The sequence below is a fragment of the Actinia tenebrosa genome, unplaced genomic scaffold, assembly GCF_029948245.1.
Source record: "Actinia tenebrosa isolate PJP-AT-01 unplaced genomic scaffold, QUT_ActTen_1.0 PGA_scaffold12__29_contigs__length_12842862, whole genome shotgun sequence".
NCBI classification, from domain to species: Eukaryota; Metazoa; Cnidaria; class Anthozoa; order Actiniaria; family Actiniidae; genus Actinia; species Actinia tenebrosa.
Window position 1 is genome coordinate 8,275,732 of NW_028292572.1, and position 17,137 is coordinate 8,292,868.

The window sequence follows — 17,137 nt, forward strand, 5'->3', positions numbered from 1 at the left end:
TTAAGGGATATTTCAAGCACCGGATTTCTTGTACCCCTCCCTTAAAAAAATGAACGTCACGCTATACCGCGCTTTATCTCGTACCCAGAGCCCACTCGATCGAAACGACCATCTTATATTTGTACATGCTTGTACTAAATCTTCTGCAAAATGCTTCGTATTATATGCGCTAAAAATGCTTTCAACTTAAAGTTCTTAGGATGCCTAAGGTAAAAGTATACTTTGCATAAAACGATACGTTTAAAAAAATGCGAAGGTAGAATTTTTATCACCTCTAGTACAGATGTTTTTCATGTCTGATTAGAGTGCACGCACTAAAACCGTGAACATTAAATAGTACTAATTAGTACTATTTCATACAGAATCCTTTGTTTTCTATTGTTTAATTATCACTATTTAGTGCTAAAAATTAGTATTTGTTTCACGGATTTAGTGTGAGCACTCTATCTTGAAGTTTTTGAATTTTGAAAAGTTTGCAGAGTAGACTGAACATTACCATTTATGAAATCTCTACCAAAGATGAAAAAGAGATATAGTTTGGGCCTCGATTTTTTATATAATTTAATTATATATGGCATGTAATTAATTTGTAAATGTCACTTATAAATAATTTTTTATCTGTCAGCGTCATCTCTTCATTATCATTATCAATCATTATCATCATTATCATCATCATCAGTATTATTACTTTATGACAGCCATGCTTGATGGGAGGCAGGAACATTTGAATGTGGTCCAATCTTGTTTATCCTGATAAAGAATTTAGTTTCCCAGGAGGAAAATATTCTATTGTTGTGCCTCCTGTCATGGCTGCCATCACATGAGGTGCAAAGCCTCTATACTCTAGATTTCAAGCAATCTAGTTAAACTCTTGTATATCATATATAGCAAGAAACCACTAACATATCATCTCCAAAGCATGTCAAGCAATGTCGGTAGTGGTGGCTATCAGTGGAAAGAAGTTCTAGATTACTGGTTTGAACCAGGAGGAGAGAAGAAATGGTTTCAAGGTGGAGAAAAAGTAGACAAAGAAATCATGACAAAGTTTGGAAAATTGGTAAGACAGGGGTGAGTGTTGTCACTAAGGCTATGCCACCCCCAGGGGGGGGGGGGGAGGGAACTCTTGCCTGCTTAGGGTAGGGATGTGCCGCTGAGCCCACTGAACCCTGACCCTGTTCCAGAGTAAAATTGCTGAAATTCATACCCTGTTCCAGTGCAAGATTGCTGAAAATCATACCCTGTTCTGGTATTGCAAAAATGGATACCCTGTTCCAGAGAGGAGAGAGCATGATTTCATATGCCCTGTCCCAGAGCGAGCACGATTTTATATACACTGTTCTAGAATAGAATCACTGAAATCCATACCCTGTTTGGCGGCATGTAACTGTATAGCGAATATAGGGGAGTACCCCAACTAGTAAGCTATTAATTTGTCCTGTAAATCTTCAAATCTTCTTACCTATTATAGCCTCTAATATAACCTTGTATTCCTAAGGTTGAACATGCCCTTCAGGGAGGACTGCAAGACTGGGAACAAGAGCCAAATCCATCACTTGCTTTGATCATTCTAACTGATCAGTTTACTAGAAGTATTTTCAGGGTAAAGTGCTCTTTGATGATGATTTTATCATTCTGTAGTGATATTTGTTTGATAAATTAAAGTATTTTGTTTCAAATACAAGGGTAATGCGAGATCATTTGATGGAGATGAAAGAGCTAGAAAGATTACAAGAAAGGTTTGAAATATAAGAATAGAATCAAGGTGGGGTAGCGGGGTTCAAATGTCCTCAACTCACCATCATGATAATATAAATAGAGTGTTTTAGGCCCTTTGGATGATTCGGGGTTTAAATAAATGTTTTCTTCTTTTTCTTTTTCATCTTCTTCTTCTTGAATCTTCTTGTTAATATTATTATTATTATTATTATAATTATACAGCTTCTCATTAATTCCATATAGGTAACTGTCCAATTATTTTCTTAATTGGACAGGTCTTGTTGATATGGGATTAATTAGGCAGCTATACAATTAATAGGTAATGGGATTTCATGCTCCCCAATCAAGAAATAATTAGACTCGAAAAATTCCTCTGACTCCCAAATTGGACTCGGCCTATGGCCTCATCCAATTTTGTCAATCCTCAGAATTTTCCTCGTCCAATTATTTCTTAATTGGACAGCATGGAGTCCTATTACATATACTTATTATTATTATTACTATTATTATTACTATTATTATTATTATTATTGTTTATTGAATCAGTTTTTAGAAAGAAACACCCATGATCATCTAAAGCAGTCTTTGCCTGAAAGAGGTTTTATTTATCTGCCATTGGAGCACAGTGAAGATGCTGCAGATCAGGTTTTTAGTTTTTTTGACAGTATATTGGTTGTAAATGTTATGGAATAAACTAAGCAAGAAAACCACTCTATCATCGGGAAGTTGTGTTATTGAATTCTTTCTCATGCATAACGATTGTATTGTTCCTGCCATCTAACATGGCTGCCCTCAGGTGATGGTGTCATAAGATTCTTCTTTTTGCTTCAAAATTCTGCATTGAAGAAAGAAATAATCTTCACGGATCATGAGTAATGAATAATAGTGCATTAAGTATAAGCTTAGTCTCCCCCACAGCCGCTTTCAGTGTCGTCACGCAAAAAGCGTTGCGTGACAACACTGAAAACGGCTGTGGGGGAGACTAGTATAAGCTAGGTCCATTTTAAAAGCACAGAATAGGAACCTAGAATCCAATGGTTTGAACTCTGCACTCTAGTTTCATCCATATTTTAAATTTTACACCTGCTGCGCTGACCCTTGATTATTTCTCTTGTTTGGGCTGCCTGTGGACCAGAAGTGTAGAAAGCAGTTGGAAATGAGATATTCTTTTTATCTTTTCAAATAGGTATTGTCTATTCAACTTTGTGAACAAATGGCTAAAGATGCAGAGGGTACTGAATTTGCAGAACCAATGAAGATGCACTTGGAATTTGCCAAAAGACATAAGGTACTTTCTATTAGACTATCAGGGTGTTGACATAATTTATAGTATCATACACTCAATATCCCCCTTCACAGTTCCCTGCGCCATCATGAAAGGTAGCCGTGCCTTTGCATTGAAGCGAGACAAACGGTGAGCTTGCAATGATAGAGATGTGAATTATTGTCCAAGGTGTTAAAAAAAGCTCCCTATCATTGCAAGCTCACCGTTCGTCTCGCTTCGATGCAAAGACTCAGCTACCTTTCAAGATGGCACAGGGAACTGTGAAGGGGACTATTGAAGAATCGTTGTCGGGTTCAGAAACATAGAACATGCAACCAAAATGGCACATGGGAAGTATGTTAATTAGATGCATGCTGTGACCGGCGATCCGTGGCATCATCCACTGTTTTTAATACGCGTTTGGCATTCTAAACCGACAGCATGGAAGGCGCAAATGAATGAATTATAATATTATTATGTCATTTCCCATGTGTTTCTGAACCCGACAACAATTCTTCAATTAAGTGTATACTATAATCTTATGAATACTTTCCTGACTGCACTTGGAAGTAATGTTTTTCCATTTTGGACCACATGTCATTCTCTTGAGAATAAGATTATTTATTTCAGTGGTGTCCATATTTATGTGTCTTCTCCTGTGCAATTTATTATTAAACAAAGAAATGATACTCTAGGGAATGACAGGTGTCATGGTCTGAAATGGAAAGACCTGATGCCCGTGGAAATGAAAAACGTCCAATTGCCTTACTATTGTCATGAGGTAATAAGGCTTTTAATATTAACGAAAATTAGCGAGGCATTCTGGTAGTCGTAGGAAAAGACTATCATGCAAGTGCCCCAATTTTTGCAAACGTTATAGCCATGCATTGGGAGTCCAAAATTGACCAAAAATTTGGAGACATGGTCATAATCTGAAAATGCCATCGGTGGCTAGTCAAATATGCATGTTTATTTGGATGGTAAGCAATTGCTGGCTTTTGAATCTCATGATCTGCACCAAACGGTGGTCTAACTCTGACACCATGTGCTATTAGCAGGATAGAATTCAGGATAGACATGCCAGGAGGCATTAAAATAGTCCTTTTTTCCCCTGAGAAACTAAATTATTTTTCATGTTGATCAGATTTGACCAAATTCAATCGTTCCTGTCTCCTGTCATGGCTTCCATCATGTAAAAATGCCAACGTAAAGCCTCTATCGAAAACTTGCGATTTGGAAGATAAACATTCCCCACAAGATGAAAAAAATGTCGTGTAATGAAATCAAGGAATCCTGAGAAAATCATTTCAGGTCTTTTCGTGTTTCACTTTTTCTTCACTTTTTTATCTTAATAATTAGGAAGTTATTGATAGATTTGGCCGATACCCACAGAGGAATAGAGTCCTTGGAAGAACAAACGCAAAAGAAGAGGAAGAATTCTTGCTCAACTTACCTGATCGATACAAGTGGTGACGAGAAACGCACTAACTTATTTTTGATGGGAAGTAAATATCTAATCATTTTAACTATTCTATAATTGGCATTCAAAAATCAAGATTAAATCTTCGTTGCAAAACTTTTGTTTGTATTTTATCTTTCAAGCTGATAGCGTAAGCTTAGTGAGGACAAAGTGTTTCCCTTATGTTTGTGCGCTATATAGTACTTGCGTTTCTATTTTCTATAAAATTACTATTTTACTAGAGAATATACGTAGAATAATAAAGCCGGCGCTTATCATACGACTGTGAAACGTCGACTTACAGGACATACAAGGACGTCATGCCGTATCCCTGAAATGGCTTCCCATCGTATTCGTGTGTTCACTAGCATTTCTCTAGCGGCTGTGTTACAGCTATAGTAAAAATGGTGAACGTATGATGCGATTGAAATGCCCAATGGCTATATAGTCCATTGCTTTCGTGCGGTGCACTAGCGCTCTAGCGGCTGTAAATACAGCTATAGTAAACATGGTGAAAGTATAATGCGATTGAAATGCGCAACGACAATATGTAGTAGTCATAGTGGAAAAAAAATAGTAAAAAGCATATTACTTACATACTTAAAATATGGCTATAGTTCGGCTTATTTTTCTCACTAAAAAAACAGTTCTGCATCTTTAATTTTAGTTACACATCTCTTGCCCTTGCGACAACCTTGAAAGGTTTTGGTGCATACGCAATACCCAATGTACCGTCGTGAATATCTGGAAGAGGACTGCCTTCTGGATTCTCAAATTTGAACTTCTGGAACAAAATGGCCGACATGAGAAACAATTCTTTCTTCGCCAAAGCTTCTCCAACACAAGAGCGGCGCCCAGCACCAAAGGGCAGATAACTCATTTTCTGTGTTCCAGTGAACTCTCCTTTGGAGTCTAGGAATCTGGACGGCTTGAACTCGTAGGGGTTCTCCCATTCTTTTGGGTCATGGTTGATGGCCCATATATTTAGAAGTATTGTGGTGTTCTTAGGAATACGGTAACCACACAGTACAGTGTCGCAGGTGCTCTTGTGAGCAAAGAGAGGCCCAATAGAAGCACAGCGTAAAACCTCGGTCATAAACGCTTCCAGGAAGTGACAATTCCTTCTCTTCTTGAGCTCAATTTTTCCATCACTGCCAAAGACGTCTTTGATTTCCTCATAGATTTGTTCTTGGACGTCGGGATAGTTGAGCAGGTAAGCCAACTCCCAGCGTAGTGCCGTGGCTGTTGTTTCAGCCCCTGCGCCGAAAACTGCGTCAAGTATGGCCATAATATGATCATCTGTCATGTGCGTGAGAGAATTCCTGTCATCTCTTTCTTCCTCGAGTTTCGCCTGCAGTAAAGCATCCGTCAAATGACGGGTCTGATTTTCTTGAAACGTCTCTTTTAGTTTATAATAGCGCGCGTCCTTGACTCGGGTGCGATGGTCCATGATCTCCTTCAAGATTCTAGTTTGGCGAATCGGAAAATTGATAAGCCATGGAAAGACATTGAGGATACTGACGGGTCCCAGTACTTCGGCTCCCATGTTGTTGTACCTCACGCTCTCATGCAGTTCTTCGTCATCCAAATCAAAGCGTATTCCATATATGATTGAATACACGACATTTGCGATGACGAAAGAGAAATCGTTTTTGGGGTCAAATGGCTGGTTTTCATAGTTTTTGAATCTCTCCATGATTGCCATTCCTTCCTCCTTTATTTTGTCCTCTAAGTAAGGCTGATAAATGCGCAAAGCTGAATGTACCATTTTACGAGCAAGGACCATAGCAGGGGTGAAGTCATTGAAGCCTAGTCCCTTGCCTCCGCGGGAGAAAAAATCTTGAACAAACAAATACGGCCTGCCAGAAAAAGTATCTTTTTGGGTGACCAGTGCTTCGCGGGCGACACTGAACGTGTTGATCACAATAGTGGGTTGACTTGGCAGATACAAAGTAAACATGTCGCCATAAGTCTTGCTCATTCTTGTGATGGTTTTGTGCAAGAGTGAGTTTGAATCTCGAAGGCTTAGGAGACTTCCAATCACTGGGATACGAGGAGGCCCTGGGGGGTAACCACGCGAGAAGCGCACCCACGTGACCGCGTAGACCACTAGAAGCACTGTGCACAGGAGAATCAGTACTTCTGTGAACATTCTGTCTGTGTTTGAGTCCGTGAAACAAGAGCCTACAAAAAATAATAAAAGGTCAGAAAGTGAGGACCCGACGGATTAACGACTCGGTTACGAAGAAAGTACGACCAAAGGACGGTTTTTATCCTGATAAGTTTGTAATATAAATTGTTCTTTTACCATGCAGTTATTGTTTTAATGTGCGCGCTGATTGGCTGGCTACCATATTCATATCTTACACTGATTTGCATCATGCTTCTAAGCTTGCTTCTCTCTTGATCTACGCCTCTGCTTATATAATTGTTAGCAAGGGCCACTTGGACGAAAATCGTTCCAAAATTGAAACTCTTTCATTCGAGCTGGAACTTTGCTGAAATAATCTTGAAACATTAAGAACCTCTCACTGAAATATCTTTCTAATATTCGAAAGGGAAGGGCCAAAATTTTACGATTTATTTTCGTCCGCCATTAATTTCTTTGACTCACGGCCAACGAGTCATTATGTACACCAGTTTTACGCTCTGACGTCATTTACTCAACACCGTCATGTTAGCGTCGTTTTGACTATACATTTCTTGTTAGATTACCTGAAGTTTATTTGATGTTTTAAACGCGTTATCGTGAAAAGAATCTCTAAACAGACTTTTTTTAAACCTTTGATACCTCTTCAAATATGATGGAAACTCCTTTGGACGCTCGCTTTGTCAATCCTGAAGAGTTAGAACCATAAGTTATAATGTATGAAGATGAAGCCGAACTAGAAGAAGAAGCAATGCTTGGGAAGAGGTTTTCATAAAAATTCCTTACGTTCATTTCATTATTTGTATTTGCTACATACTGTCCATGATATAAAGATCTTAAATTTGAAGTTTCAATGTAATCTAATAGTGATTGATGTTATGAAAAAAACCGATTGCCTTTTGAATTCTGCGTTGTGATATAAAGATTTGTGACAATATACTTAGATCTATGTGCCGAATAATTTAGAATGTGAGCTCGTAATTCTCCTAGCTGATTTGCTTCAAAATGTTTATTATGCATTGAATAGGTACAAACATACGATTATCTAATATCATCTTTGTAAAAGAACATGTCAAAGGTTTCTTATTTATTACTCGCGCGACAGCGGCGTCTGTCACTCAGCTCGTAGATTTTTCTTTCATTGTGTCGGATGTCTCGCGGACCCAAATTGTGGGGTTGCTCTTTGCCCTTGTATGTAAATATACCTTGAAAAGTTGTTATCCTTAAAATGACTCCAATAAATCCCGAATATCTCAGTCACTTCGCGCGATGGAACCGCTAGAATCTCGTCCATGCGTCCTACTTTGTTGTGATTCTTGGCGTGCCGAGATGTATTGAAATTTTCGAATTATGATCGTCAGCATTATTGAAACTGAAAAAATTTCAGCGCCTACACATTGTTTGGTCATATAGTAGTTAGGAAACCGAATGAAACATTATATATTTTCTGAATAAACCAAATAAACCGAGTTTTACGAACATGGCACATACATTACCCACCAATGTTTTGGTTTGGGTTGAGTAAATGACGTCATAAGTACTCGTGCCAGTCTTCTTGAGTCGAATTCTGTGAGTCAAAGAAATTAATGGCGGACGAAAATAAATCGTAAAATTTTGGCCCTTTCCTTTCGAATATCAGAAAGATATTTCAGTGAGTGGTTCTTAATGTATTCAAGCTTATTTCAGCAAAGTTCCAGCTCGAATGAAAGAGTTTTAAATTTGGAGCGATTTTTGTCCAATTGGCCCTTTAGTATGGCAAGCCGTTACTGCCAAAAGGGATCGAGATTTTTTTAAGGGGGGTTGAAATTTTTTTCTTTGTCCAGATTAACTTTTTAGCGATCGAAATATATATATACACTGTTCAATTTTTTTATTCCAGCCTCAGTTGCTGCTAGCGAGTTTTTCTGCTTATTCTCGCTAGCGAGTTTTATCGAGGTGGAAATTCTCGCTAGCGAGTTTTTGAACCGAATTCTCGCTAGCGAGTTTTATCGAGGTGGAAATTCTCGCTAGCGAGTTTTATCGAGAAGATTTGCTACACAGGAAGCCCAATAATAAGTTCACTGATGACATTTCATGATTCATTTCGTTAAGCACATGGTTCTGTAATTCAAAAAAATCCTTCTTTGCTTTCTTCGCCTATTTCTTACGTGTTTTACCCTGCTGTTTTTGTTGGCTATGAATCCAACTGTGCGTAAATTGCTGGAAAATATTGCGAAACTAAGCGAGGAGCTACAAAAACCAACTTCGGGTTCACAAGCTGTTCAAGAACGGGAGGTTTCTCAAGCGTTCGGGAGGTCATCTTCACAATCTACTTCATCGCCATCATCGCAAACTAGCAATGCCGCGGCTTCGAGTTCTTTGGCTCAGGGATCCACTTTATTGGCGAGTTCCAGTCAAACCCAGAGATTTAGGCTTGGCTATAACTTTATGAGAAATAAAGGCGGTTCAAAATCAAGACAAAAACATAAAGTCCAAGCAAAGAAGGTGTTTTTGAAAGATGTTGTGTTACTTGGGGGGCCAAAAGATAGTGTAGTACCACGGCAAGGCACCAAAGTTCTCTTGATGGAAAACAAACACATAGTTTCAAGTGTGGAGTTTGACAAGAACTGGGATCATTCGACTGTTGTGGATAAGGTTAAAGGCTTGTTTCCCGACAAGCTTGGTGAATTTGATGAGGTAGAGTTATTGATGCCTGTTCATCACAAGCTTATGGTGCCTCAACTTTCTCCTGGTCAAACTTTAAGTGCCCAGCTAATTCAAAAAGTTTTTAAAGACAAGCCCATCTATGTAAGACCTCCGAAGGAATTACTGGAGATTTACGAAGAACCCCCAAGTAAGAAGAAGTACGAGGAAATTGAGGTAAAGTTAAGCTTAATTTAAAGCCATGAAAAGTCATAGAAAAAGGAATTTGTATTTCTGCTTTATTCTTGAGTTCAACATGGCCATCGATGTGAAAAAGCATCTTTATATTAGTAATGGAGAAAAATTCAGCGTTCTAACGCAAATAAAAAGGAGTGGATTTAGCAAAAGCCATGCACAAATATTTTTAGCTGAAAATATTGGTGTATAATACCTAACTTTCTTGATAGGGGGAGGGGTGGGCTCACATAAACTCTGCCCTTGCCAAAATGATTTTTTTCACTTCCCTCTGCACTTAATTACAATTATCTAATGTTTTTTGCCATTTTTGATTACCAGATTCACAGTAGTGGCGATGAAAAAAATGATGATAAAAAAAGTGATGATGAATTTAAGTACTCTGCATTTCAAGGTGTCCTTAATAATTACTGTATTCCATTAGCCATTGTTACTCCTCATAATTGCAATGCATACAAATTTCCCTCTGCAGCTCATGTAGAAAACGAAAATATTTATTATACTTCAACCTTAGCGGTTGCAATCAGTGTGTTTTTAATAAACCTACCTATCTATATATCCATCCATCTATCTATCTATCAATTTATCAAAACCAATTGCAAAGTAATGTTTCTTTCTTCAGATCAAGCTGAATCAGCAAGGCCTATAAGTGAATCTATTGCAGCAAGTGGTACTGTAATTATTTCAAATTTTACTCAAATATCATTCCAGAACCCTTTGAAATAAGTTTAAGTGCAATCCGTTATTTACTTCAGTTGAGATATCCTTGACCAATATTAGGGTTAGTTTATATTTTCCTCAGAACAATCTGGATTGGCTGTTGAGGAATTAAGAAATGTAACTGGTAATGTAACCATTCATGTTAATCCATTTAAATTCATAATGTTAATGCCAGGAATGGTTTCTAATCAGGTTAGACCCTTAGCTAAATAAGTATGAAATGTAATGATCAGTGCTTGCATTGAGAATTTTTGTTAATATTTCACAATTAAAACTTGGGGTTACTTTGTGTTTAAAATAACTTAGCCCAGTACAAGAAATTTACTTTTTGTTCCTTTTCCCAGATCAAGCTACACTGCATAATGATGAAACCGCTGATAAAAATGGTACTGTATGCACTCATTGCAGAAGTATAAAATTTTTAGTCTATTTAACTAACTGGAGCCAGTCGTACAAAGGCTGAATAAAGTTATCCACCAGATAACTTTATCCAAATGTATAGTATTTGTATAGATTTCATCCACTGGAAAAGGATTTTCAAAGAACGAGCAAAGAGCTATAGGTACTACTAAGTTTGGCAGATTTTGGTCCAAGTCCATTAAGTTTCCAGAATAATTTGTCCTTCTTAACAAAGTAAAAACCTAACTGCAGCCTTTTCATATGAAGAAAAGATTTTAGTCAAAACGAGAGAGTATATCTATTTACAATCAAAGTTCTTTCATTCCAGGCAAAAAAAAAACTCATGTACTATATAATTTTTTTTTTTAAATGACAAGAATGTTTTTTATTCCTCAGATCAAAGTGAACTGCCCAGCAACCAACACACAAATCACTACCATCATGACTCAGAGACCCCTACCCCATTACCTACTGATGTCAGTTTCTATGATGCAATAATAGAGGAAATCAATAAAAAGGAACTCACTGATCCTGTAGAAATCTTAAGACTTCTACAAACACATCTTGTTAAGGGAAGAGATCTAGATGTTGTTGATGTAAGCAATAGCTCAGAAGGTGCCACAAATTACATTTGTGTAGACCGTGAGAACATTCTGAAGACAACCTTTTCAGAACTAGAATCCATTGAGAATTTTTTGCTAACATTTGAAGTAGACTTCATGGGAGAGTTGGCCAAAGATTTTGGTGGGCCCAGAAAAGAGTGGATCCGTCTTGTAAATGCTGCAATGAAAGACAAGTACTTTGACAAGGGTCTGAGAGAGTACCTTTCTGATGAATATTACTATGTAGGGATTATGCTGGGAGTGGCACTCCTGCAAAATGGCCAATTGCCAACTATTATTCCTGAAGACATGATTAACCAGCTGATATACCCAAGCATCAACAAGTGCATTGTCAACCTACAAAAAGGGCTTAACAAGTTTGGATTGGTTAGAATTTTCCAAAGAAAGCCTGTGTTACTTTATCTCCTCAAACCAAGGAGTGAAACGTTGAATGCAAAAATGTTGATTAAGTTGCTATCTCCAGTTTTTGCCCCAGACGGTTCTACTGCACATTCCAAAGAAAAGGAGGTCTATGCAATTTTTGTGAAGTACATCAGGCAAGTTGCAAGTGGTAGACGGGCACCAGTGATGTTGACTTCCATATTGGCCTTCGTCACTGGAGCAGAAGAGGAGCCAGTTCTTGGTTTTGCCAAGCATCCAAGTATCACATTTGCCCATGGATGGACAAACGACCTGGTAATCTGGCCTTTGTTATTTGCTTCTATTATTTGGAGTTCTTAAACACTATTCATACTTTGAAGTGATGAATGGTGCTTGATGACAATTAAGGTGTCCAAAAATTGGAAAAAGAAAGAAATGGGTTGTATTTTTGATGCGTTGATCCCAATAATTCAGCCAAATAATGTTTCCTAAAAATCTTAGCATATGTTGGGGGGATAGGGCAATTTGGTTAGCATAAGGAAATGCATGTCTACTTGAAATCTTTGGGATGATGATGATAAGACAGTGATATCTAATACCATACATTTTTATTATACTTCAGGCATCAGAAAAGTCTGTCTGTTATATACCAACAGCTCACACCTGTACCAACAACTTAGTCCTTCCCAGAGGACCACTTCTCAAAGTTTTACCTTCTGAAGAGAAGCTGTTTGAACTGTATGATCTAGCCTTTGCCAACAACCATTTTGGTGTCATGTGATTATAAAGATATTTATTCATACAAGAGACTTTTTGCTATTCATGCCATAGTTAATACTTTGCTTTTAAGCATTTATCATTATATATTAATGTTGTGTTCAAGTTAATGGAAATATTCCCATGCCTTGGCTAAGTGGCTAAATTGCTTAATGCACTGAGTGTCAATACCTATTAATAGGCTAGAATTGTTTCCCTAATTACATTGTTTTGTTTACATTGAATTTTCGGATCAAGCAGTTCACTTTATTGATTATTACTGTATGTCTAGAAACAAAAACTGTTTTTAAACAGTTCAAAACAACAAGCATTACATTTATAATATCATATAACACTTTGGGGTTTCAGATTAAATTTTATCATTTTGTTGCTGACATATGTTTTGCTGTTTCACCATGTAGCACTAGATTTAAAAAGATTATTTGTTAAGGAAAAGATAGTTGGCAGTACTTAATAATAGTAAGTAATCATTTTGTGGGAATAAATTTTTATATCTATTTAGAGTATCAATCCTTATTTTACAAGCATCAGAAGGCACATGGTTATGAACACAGCCTAAACAAAGAATCATATTCTTTAGGGAATGACACATGGCCTGAATCTTGAAAAACAGTGTAACGCAATGAATAGGGTTTATCCAGATATTCACTTAAGGTTGGACGTGCGTGTGGAGGGAGGAGGAAGGGGAATAAGATCGATAATCATGGTGTTGATAACGTGAATCAAGAATATTATGCTTTGAAGAATTCCAAACCTTGACAAATCATTATTTCTACTAGCCTTCATACTTGTTTTGCACAACGGCATTCTATTCTAAGGTATCAATGAAAGAACGTGTAGCACAAAAATGATTAATTCCAGAGTCACCATCATCAGTTAATGGATTTACAGTTCTTTCTAATTGTGCCATTTCAATCTCTCCAAGACTAAAGAGACACTCAGGGACAGCAACGTTGTTGACATCAGAAATGTCAAGAGGCATTACAGTGTCATAATCAATTCCATAGCTGTCAATATCAAAGTCCAGCACACTGTCACTAGGGTTTGCTATCATTCCAGAATTCCAGAGAGCAAGTGGTGAACAGTGACTTGCTGTTCGCATGCCATGATAATTCCACTGTTCATTAAATTCGTAAAGTGACCTTGAAATACGGGGGAGATAAACATAGTGGAGAGCAAAGATGTCGATTTCATCATTGGAGTTGAGTATTCTGTGTTGTTCCATGTGTCTGAAAATGGCCATATAGTAATGGTTGACAACACGATTGACCTCCCTCCATAGCCTTTCAATCCTTGTATTGTGCACACTCCTGCCAGTAATAAAACTGCCTCTCCCTGTACCGCGACATGCAACCATGAACCTTGCTACATCCCAGTTCTCCACACCACAGCCACCTCTAACTCGACTAGGAATACCATAATTGTCTACACCTTGTTGAAAAAAATGGAGTGCAGTTTCAGCTAAGTTGTTATTTGCACATTTCAGGAAGATGATTGTTCTACTGTAGCCATCTACACAGCCATGAATTACAAAACGCCAACTGATCAATTTATGATTAGTGTCAATGTGCCATAAACAGTTGGGTGCTGGGACATTGTAAACACGACGTTGTATTGAATTGTTCCTCCTGAACGCCCTACCAACAGGATCAAGGTGGTACAATCGCTCTCTAATCTTCCAACGTTGAACGTACACTCCCCTACTCTTTAGACTTCCACGGATATAGCTTTCTCCTGCTCCTGGAGTGAGTGATGCTACTTCTTTAAGGACCTCATCCAACTCTGAGTTTGTAATCTGTGAGAACGTCCGGTTTAAATTAAATTGCTGTACTCGTCGGTACAGTGTTCGTTCACTAATATTCAAGCAACAAGCTATTTGGGACCATGTCATCCCGGTTTCTCTCAGACTCTCCAGCTGTTGCTTTGTTACTACAAATTTTGGGCGCCCCATGGTCTCCTCGGTGGGAAGCTGGTAGGTTGATTCATGGCTTTCCTCTTCTTTCTCGGCTGAGGATAGCCATTTATGGTAAGAAAAGTCATATAGCTCTTTTACCAGCCGGAGATTTTCACTGTCGGTAGTATTGCTATCTTGGTTGTCGTTATTGTTCTTAAACTCCAAATCATAAATAATTCCTGCCAGGATGCCTAAATAGTATTCCAATTCCCTACGGCGATATTCAAGTAGTAGCAGGTCAGTACAACCTTCCAGTTGCTGCAAAACTTTATCAATACCAACGAAAAACTCCTTTAGTTCTTCTTTGTGCGAGAGCGCCGCCATCTTTGATATATCACTCTGACCCAAGCCCTCCATACGCGCCAGTATCAATGTGGTTAAATGTAATTTAGGCTAAGTTAGACTCGAGGTCAATGACATCTCGCAGTAGCGTTGTCCGGACGCATACCGCTATCTCCGCTGTCAACGCATTTATTACCTCACGCGATCGTTGATCGACTCAGCTAGCAAGTTGTTTATAGCATGTCGCAATCTATCCTAGTCGATCTCTGTGGCCTGTATGAGATATGGATCATAGCTATCATTACGAAATTCGATAAGACGCTACACACGTGATCACGCTAGCTTAATGCCAACCACGCGAACCTTTATTCGCCATCGCTATCTATCGCTAGCACTTGCTATACGACGCTATTACGCTATTACGCTATTACGCTACAACACGAGTTTAATTTCCCGCCCGCCATCCCTACCACTGGTACAGGTAAGTAGAGGTAAGTATTCCATTGACTGATCGCGGTCAATGTGACAGGTGTTCGGTGGGTGGTGACAGGGTGACCATGGTTACCGCTAACTTGTGCCTGGCTCCGCCCATCCCACCGAATATGCACCTAACGCCAAGCTCATCATTAACGATGAGTTTAACGTGTCATTGAAGCATGAAGAAAACTCGCTAGCGAGAATTTCCACCTCGATAAAACTCGCTAGCGAGAATTCGGTTCAAAAACTCGCTAGCGAGAATTTCCACCTCGATAAAACTCGCTAGCGAGAATAAGCAGAAAAACTCGCTAGCAGCAACTGAGGCTGGAATAAAAAAATTGAACAGTGTATATATATATTTCGATCGCTAAAAAGTTAATCTGGACAAAGAAAAAAATTTCAACCCCCCTTAAAAAAATCTCGATCCCTTTTGGCAGTAACGGCTTGCCATACTTTAGCACAGAGACTTTTGCGTGCTTTTAACTCCTTTAAAAAATATGAACTGCTTCCCATGATCCCCGGGGGGGGAGGGGTACTCCCCTATATTTGCTATACGTGTTATGTGCCGCCCTATAGGGTATGCTCTTTCGGCTTTTGGGTCTGGGGTAGGGTATCGTTTTTTGACGTTTTAACCTATTTATAAATCTTTAGTATTACTTAAAAAATTAAAGACATAACATAAAAATAATTTGGTGTGTAATGTACCATGAACGGCTTTTGATTACATAACGATCTAAATATTTCGTCTTTCTAATGAAATTTGTTTAACAACTGTTCAGTTTTATCATGCAGCCTCATGCAGGTAAACACATAGGGTAATGTAGTTTAATAGCAGTATCGTTAAGCAATTTTTAACTTTTTTTGGCTGATCTTTTGCTTCCCCCTATTACTTTTGACTGTACCATAGTTAATAGTCGATTAACTGACTGTACGTAACGCACAGTACAATTAATACATCATTAACTGAAAAAATCTCTTTGTAATCCTTAATGTATTAAGTAGTAGTTCTTTTAATTTACTTACTAGAATTGGAGACGAGTTTTTCTTTTCACTTGAACTGATGCGCAGCAGAAGAATGTTGTCGATAAGTGAAACACTTAACGCAATGACCTTGGAAATCCTGTATGTGCAGTCGTTTCCAGCTATGCAAATTGCTCACGATTGACAATCCTGTTCTAAAATAAAATTGAAGAGGCGTAATTCAAACGTAACGCAAGTAAAATTTACAAGTAAAACTAATTACGCAAACATCGTAAAAGCGTGACATATAGTGTTACGAGGACCATAAGGAGGAGGATCACGGGAAGGGATCTACATTTTCAATATGGCGGCGAATTTGAAGTTGCGCGCTCCCAAAACACAAGCAAAGTACGAACAAGAAACCCAGGAAATACCCCAAAATACGGAAACCACATGTAATATCCTACTCCCTGCATTACAGAAGAGCTTTTGGTATGCTGTTATTGCAGTGTTAGCCTTTGTATGCTATCTAAATAGTCTGGAGTTTGACCTGGTTCATGATGATATTTTCGCGATCAAAGACAACAAAGATGTCCACGCAAATACCTCAATTCTTGACCTCTTTAAGAATGACTTCTGGGGCAAGCCCATGGCGAGCAACTTAAGCCATAAGTCCTACAGACCTGCGTGTGTCTTAACGTTCCGGTTGAACTATTTAGTCCATGGTTTGTCTGCTTTTGGTTTTCATCTTATGAATGTCTTTCTTCATGCACTCGTCTGTTTGTTGTTCGTCTATTTTGCTGAAAAAATCGTCTTCAAATCATTTCGTCTTGCCGTGTGTGCAGGGCTGCTCTTTGCTTCACATCCTGTCCATACAGAAGCTGTAAGTACCAAAAGGAACTAAAAGTTGTCTCTAAAGAAATTTAAATCAAGAATTATTCGATAAAATCTTACCTAACTTTAATTTTAATTTTTAATTTTTAGGTGACAGGTGTTGTAGGGCGTGCTGATGTTCTTGCTTGTCTCTTACTTCTTCTTTCTTTGTTGTTCTTCATAAGGTATTTAAATTTTATAACCTTGGCTTTATTAAAGGCAATTTTTCAAAAATTTATTTTAAATG

At 38.2% G+C, this 17,137-nt stretch overlaps 4 protein-coding genes and 1 pseudogene across 10 annotated transcripts in view; 3 read left to right on the top strand and 2 right to left on the bottom strand.

Annotated features, from left to right (window-relative positions):
• Positions 1 to 100: 100 nt before the first annotated feature.
• Positions 101 to 4,556, top strand: LOC116308990 (uncharacterized). 3 transcript variants are annotated; one of them, XM_089028284.1, is made up of 7 exons: positions 101 to 209; positions 889 to 1,057; positions 1,496 to 1,600; positions 1,683 to 1,736; positions 2,263 to 2,361; positions 2,903 to 3,004; positions 4,340 to 4,556. In XM_089028284.1, the coding sequence occupies exons 1-7, from the start codon at positions 151 to 153 to the stop codon at positions 4,451 to 4,453; spliced, it is 702 nt and encodes a 233-aa protein (XP_088884410.1). In that variant the 5' UTR covers positions 101 to 150; the 3' UTR covers positions 4,454 to 4,556. The 3 variants fall into 3 exon arrangements, with proteins under 3 accessions (XP_088884410.1, XP_088884411.1, XP_088884412.1); XM_089028285.1 differs by having other exon boundaries at positions 919 to 1,057; XM_089028286.1 differs by lacking the exon at positions 1,683 to 1,736.
• On the bottom strand, positions 4,545 to 16,228 carry LOC116308987 (steroid 17-alpha-hydroxylase/17,20 lyase pseudogene; annotated as a pseudogene). 2 transcript variants are annotated; one of them, XR_016119449.1, is made up of 2 exons: positions 16,081 to 16,228; positions 4,545 to 6,623 (listed from the first exon to the last, which is right to left on the bottom strand). The product of XR_016119449.1 is annotated as a steroid 17-alpha-hydroxylase/17,20 lyase pseudogene, transcript variant X1 (transcript). The 2 variants fall into 2 exon arrangements; XR_016119450.1 differs by lacking the exon at positions 16,081 to 16,228 and adding an exon at positions 7,794 to 8,212.
• LOC148912198 (uncharacterized) lies at positions 8,348 to 12,841 on the top strand. 2 transcript variants are annotated; one of them, XM_089028274.1, is made up of 6 exons: positions 8,348 to 9,447; positions 9,787 to 9,859; positions 10,088 to 10,135; positions 10,530 to 10,571; positions 10,981 to 11,882; positions 12,190 to 12,841. In XM_089028274.1, exons 1-6 carry the CDS (start codon positions 8,764 to 8,766, stop codon positions 12,346 to 12,348), a joined length of 1,908 nt encoding a protein of 635 aa, XP_088884400.1. In that variant the 5' UTR covers positions 8,348 to 8,763; the 3' UTR covers positions 12,349 to 12,841. The 2 variants fall into 2 exon arrangements, with proteins under 2 accessions (XP_088884400.1, XP_088884399.1); XM_089028273.1 differs by having other exon boundaries at positions 9,787 to 10,135.
• On the bottom strand, positions 12,344 to 15,501 carry LOC148912199 (uncharacterized). Its single transcript, XM_089028276.1, has one exon. The coding sequence runs from the start codon at positions 14,653 to 14,655 to the stop codon at positions 13,153 to 13,155; it is 1,503 nt and encodes a 500-aa protein (XP_088884402.1). The 5' UTR covers positions 14,656 to 15,501; the 3' UTR covers positions 12,344 to 13,152.
• The window catches only part of LOC116308985 (protein O-mannosyl-transferase TMTC1), a 39,544-nt gene continuing 38,595 nt past the window's right edge, over positions 16,189 to 17,137 (top strand). For both annotated transcript variants that reach the window (XM_031719511.2, XM_031719510.2), the window contains exons 1-2: positions 16,189 to 16,900; positions 17,002 to 17,075. In XM_031719511.2, coding sequence (XP_031575371.2) covers positions 16,382 to 16,900; positions 17,002 to 17,075 — 593 coding nt within the window. In that variant the 5' untranslated portion in view covers positions 16,189 to 16,381. The remainder of the gene's footprint in view (positions 16,901 to 17,001; positions 17,076 to 17,137) is intronic.

Excerpts from the sequence above, each read along its gene's own strand:
- LOC116308990 (XM_089028284.1), top strand. The coding sequence starts at position 151 with ATGCTTCGTATTATATGCGCTAAAAATGCTTTCAACTTAAAGTTCTTA. Across the intron at positions 2,362-2,902 it reads GTGAAGATGCTGCAGATCAG|GTATTGTCTATTCAACTTTG; the intron begins GTTTTTAGTTTT and ends CTTTTCAAATAG. Across the intron at positions 3,005-4,339 it reads AATTTGCCAAAAGACATAAG|GAAGTTATTGATAGATTTGG; the intron begins GTACTTTCTATT and ends CTTAATAATTAG.
- LOC148912198 (XM_089028273.1), top strand. The coding sequence starts at position 8,764 with ATGAATCCAACTGTGCGTAAATTGCTGGAAAATATTGCGAAACTAAGC. Across the intron at positions 10,572-10,980 it reads TGAAACCGCTGATAAAAATG|ATCAAAGTGAACTGCCCAGC; the intron begins GTACTGTATGCA and ends TTTATTCCTCAG. Across the intron at positions 11,883-12,189 it reads ATGGATGGACAAACGACCTG|GCATCAGAAAAGTCTGTCTG; the intron begins GTAATCTGGCCT and ends ATTATACTTCAG.
- LOC148912199 (XM_089028276.1), bottom strand. The coding sequence starts at position 14,655 with ATGGAGGGCTTGGGTCAGAGTGATATATCAAAGATGGCGGCGCTCTCG.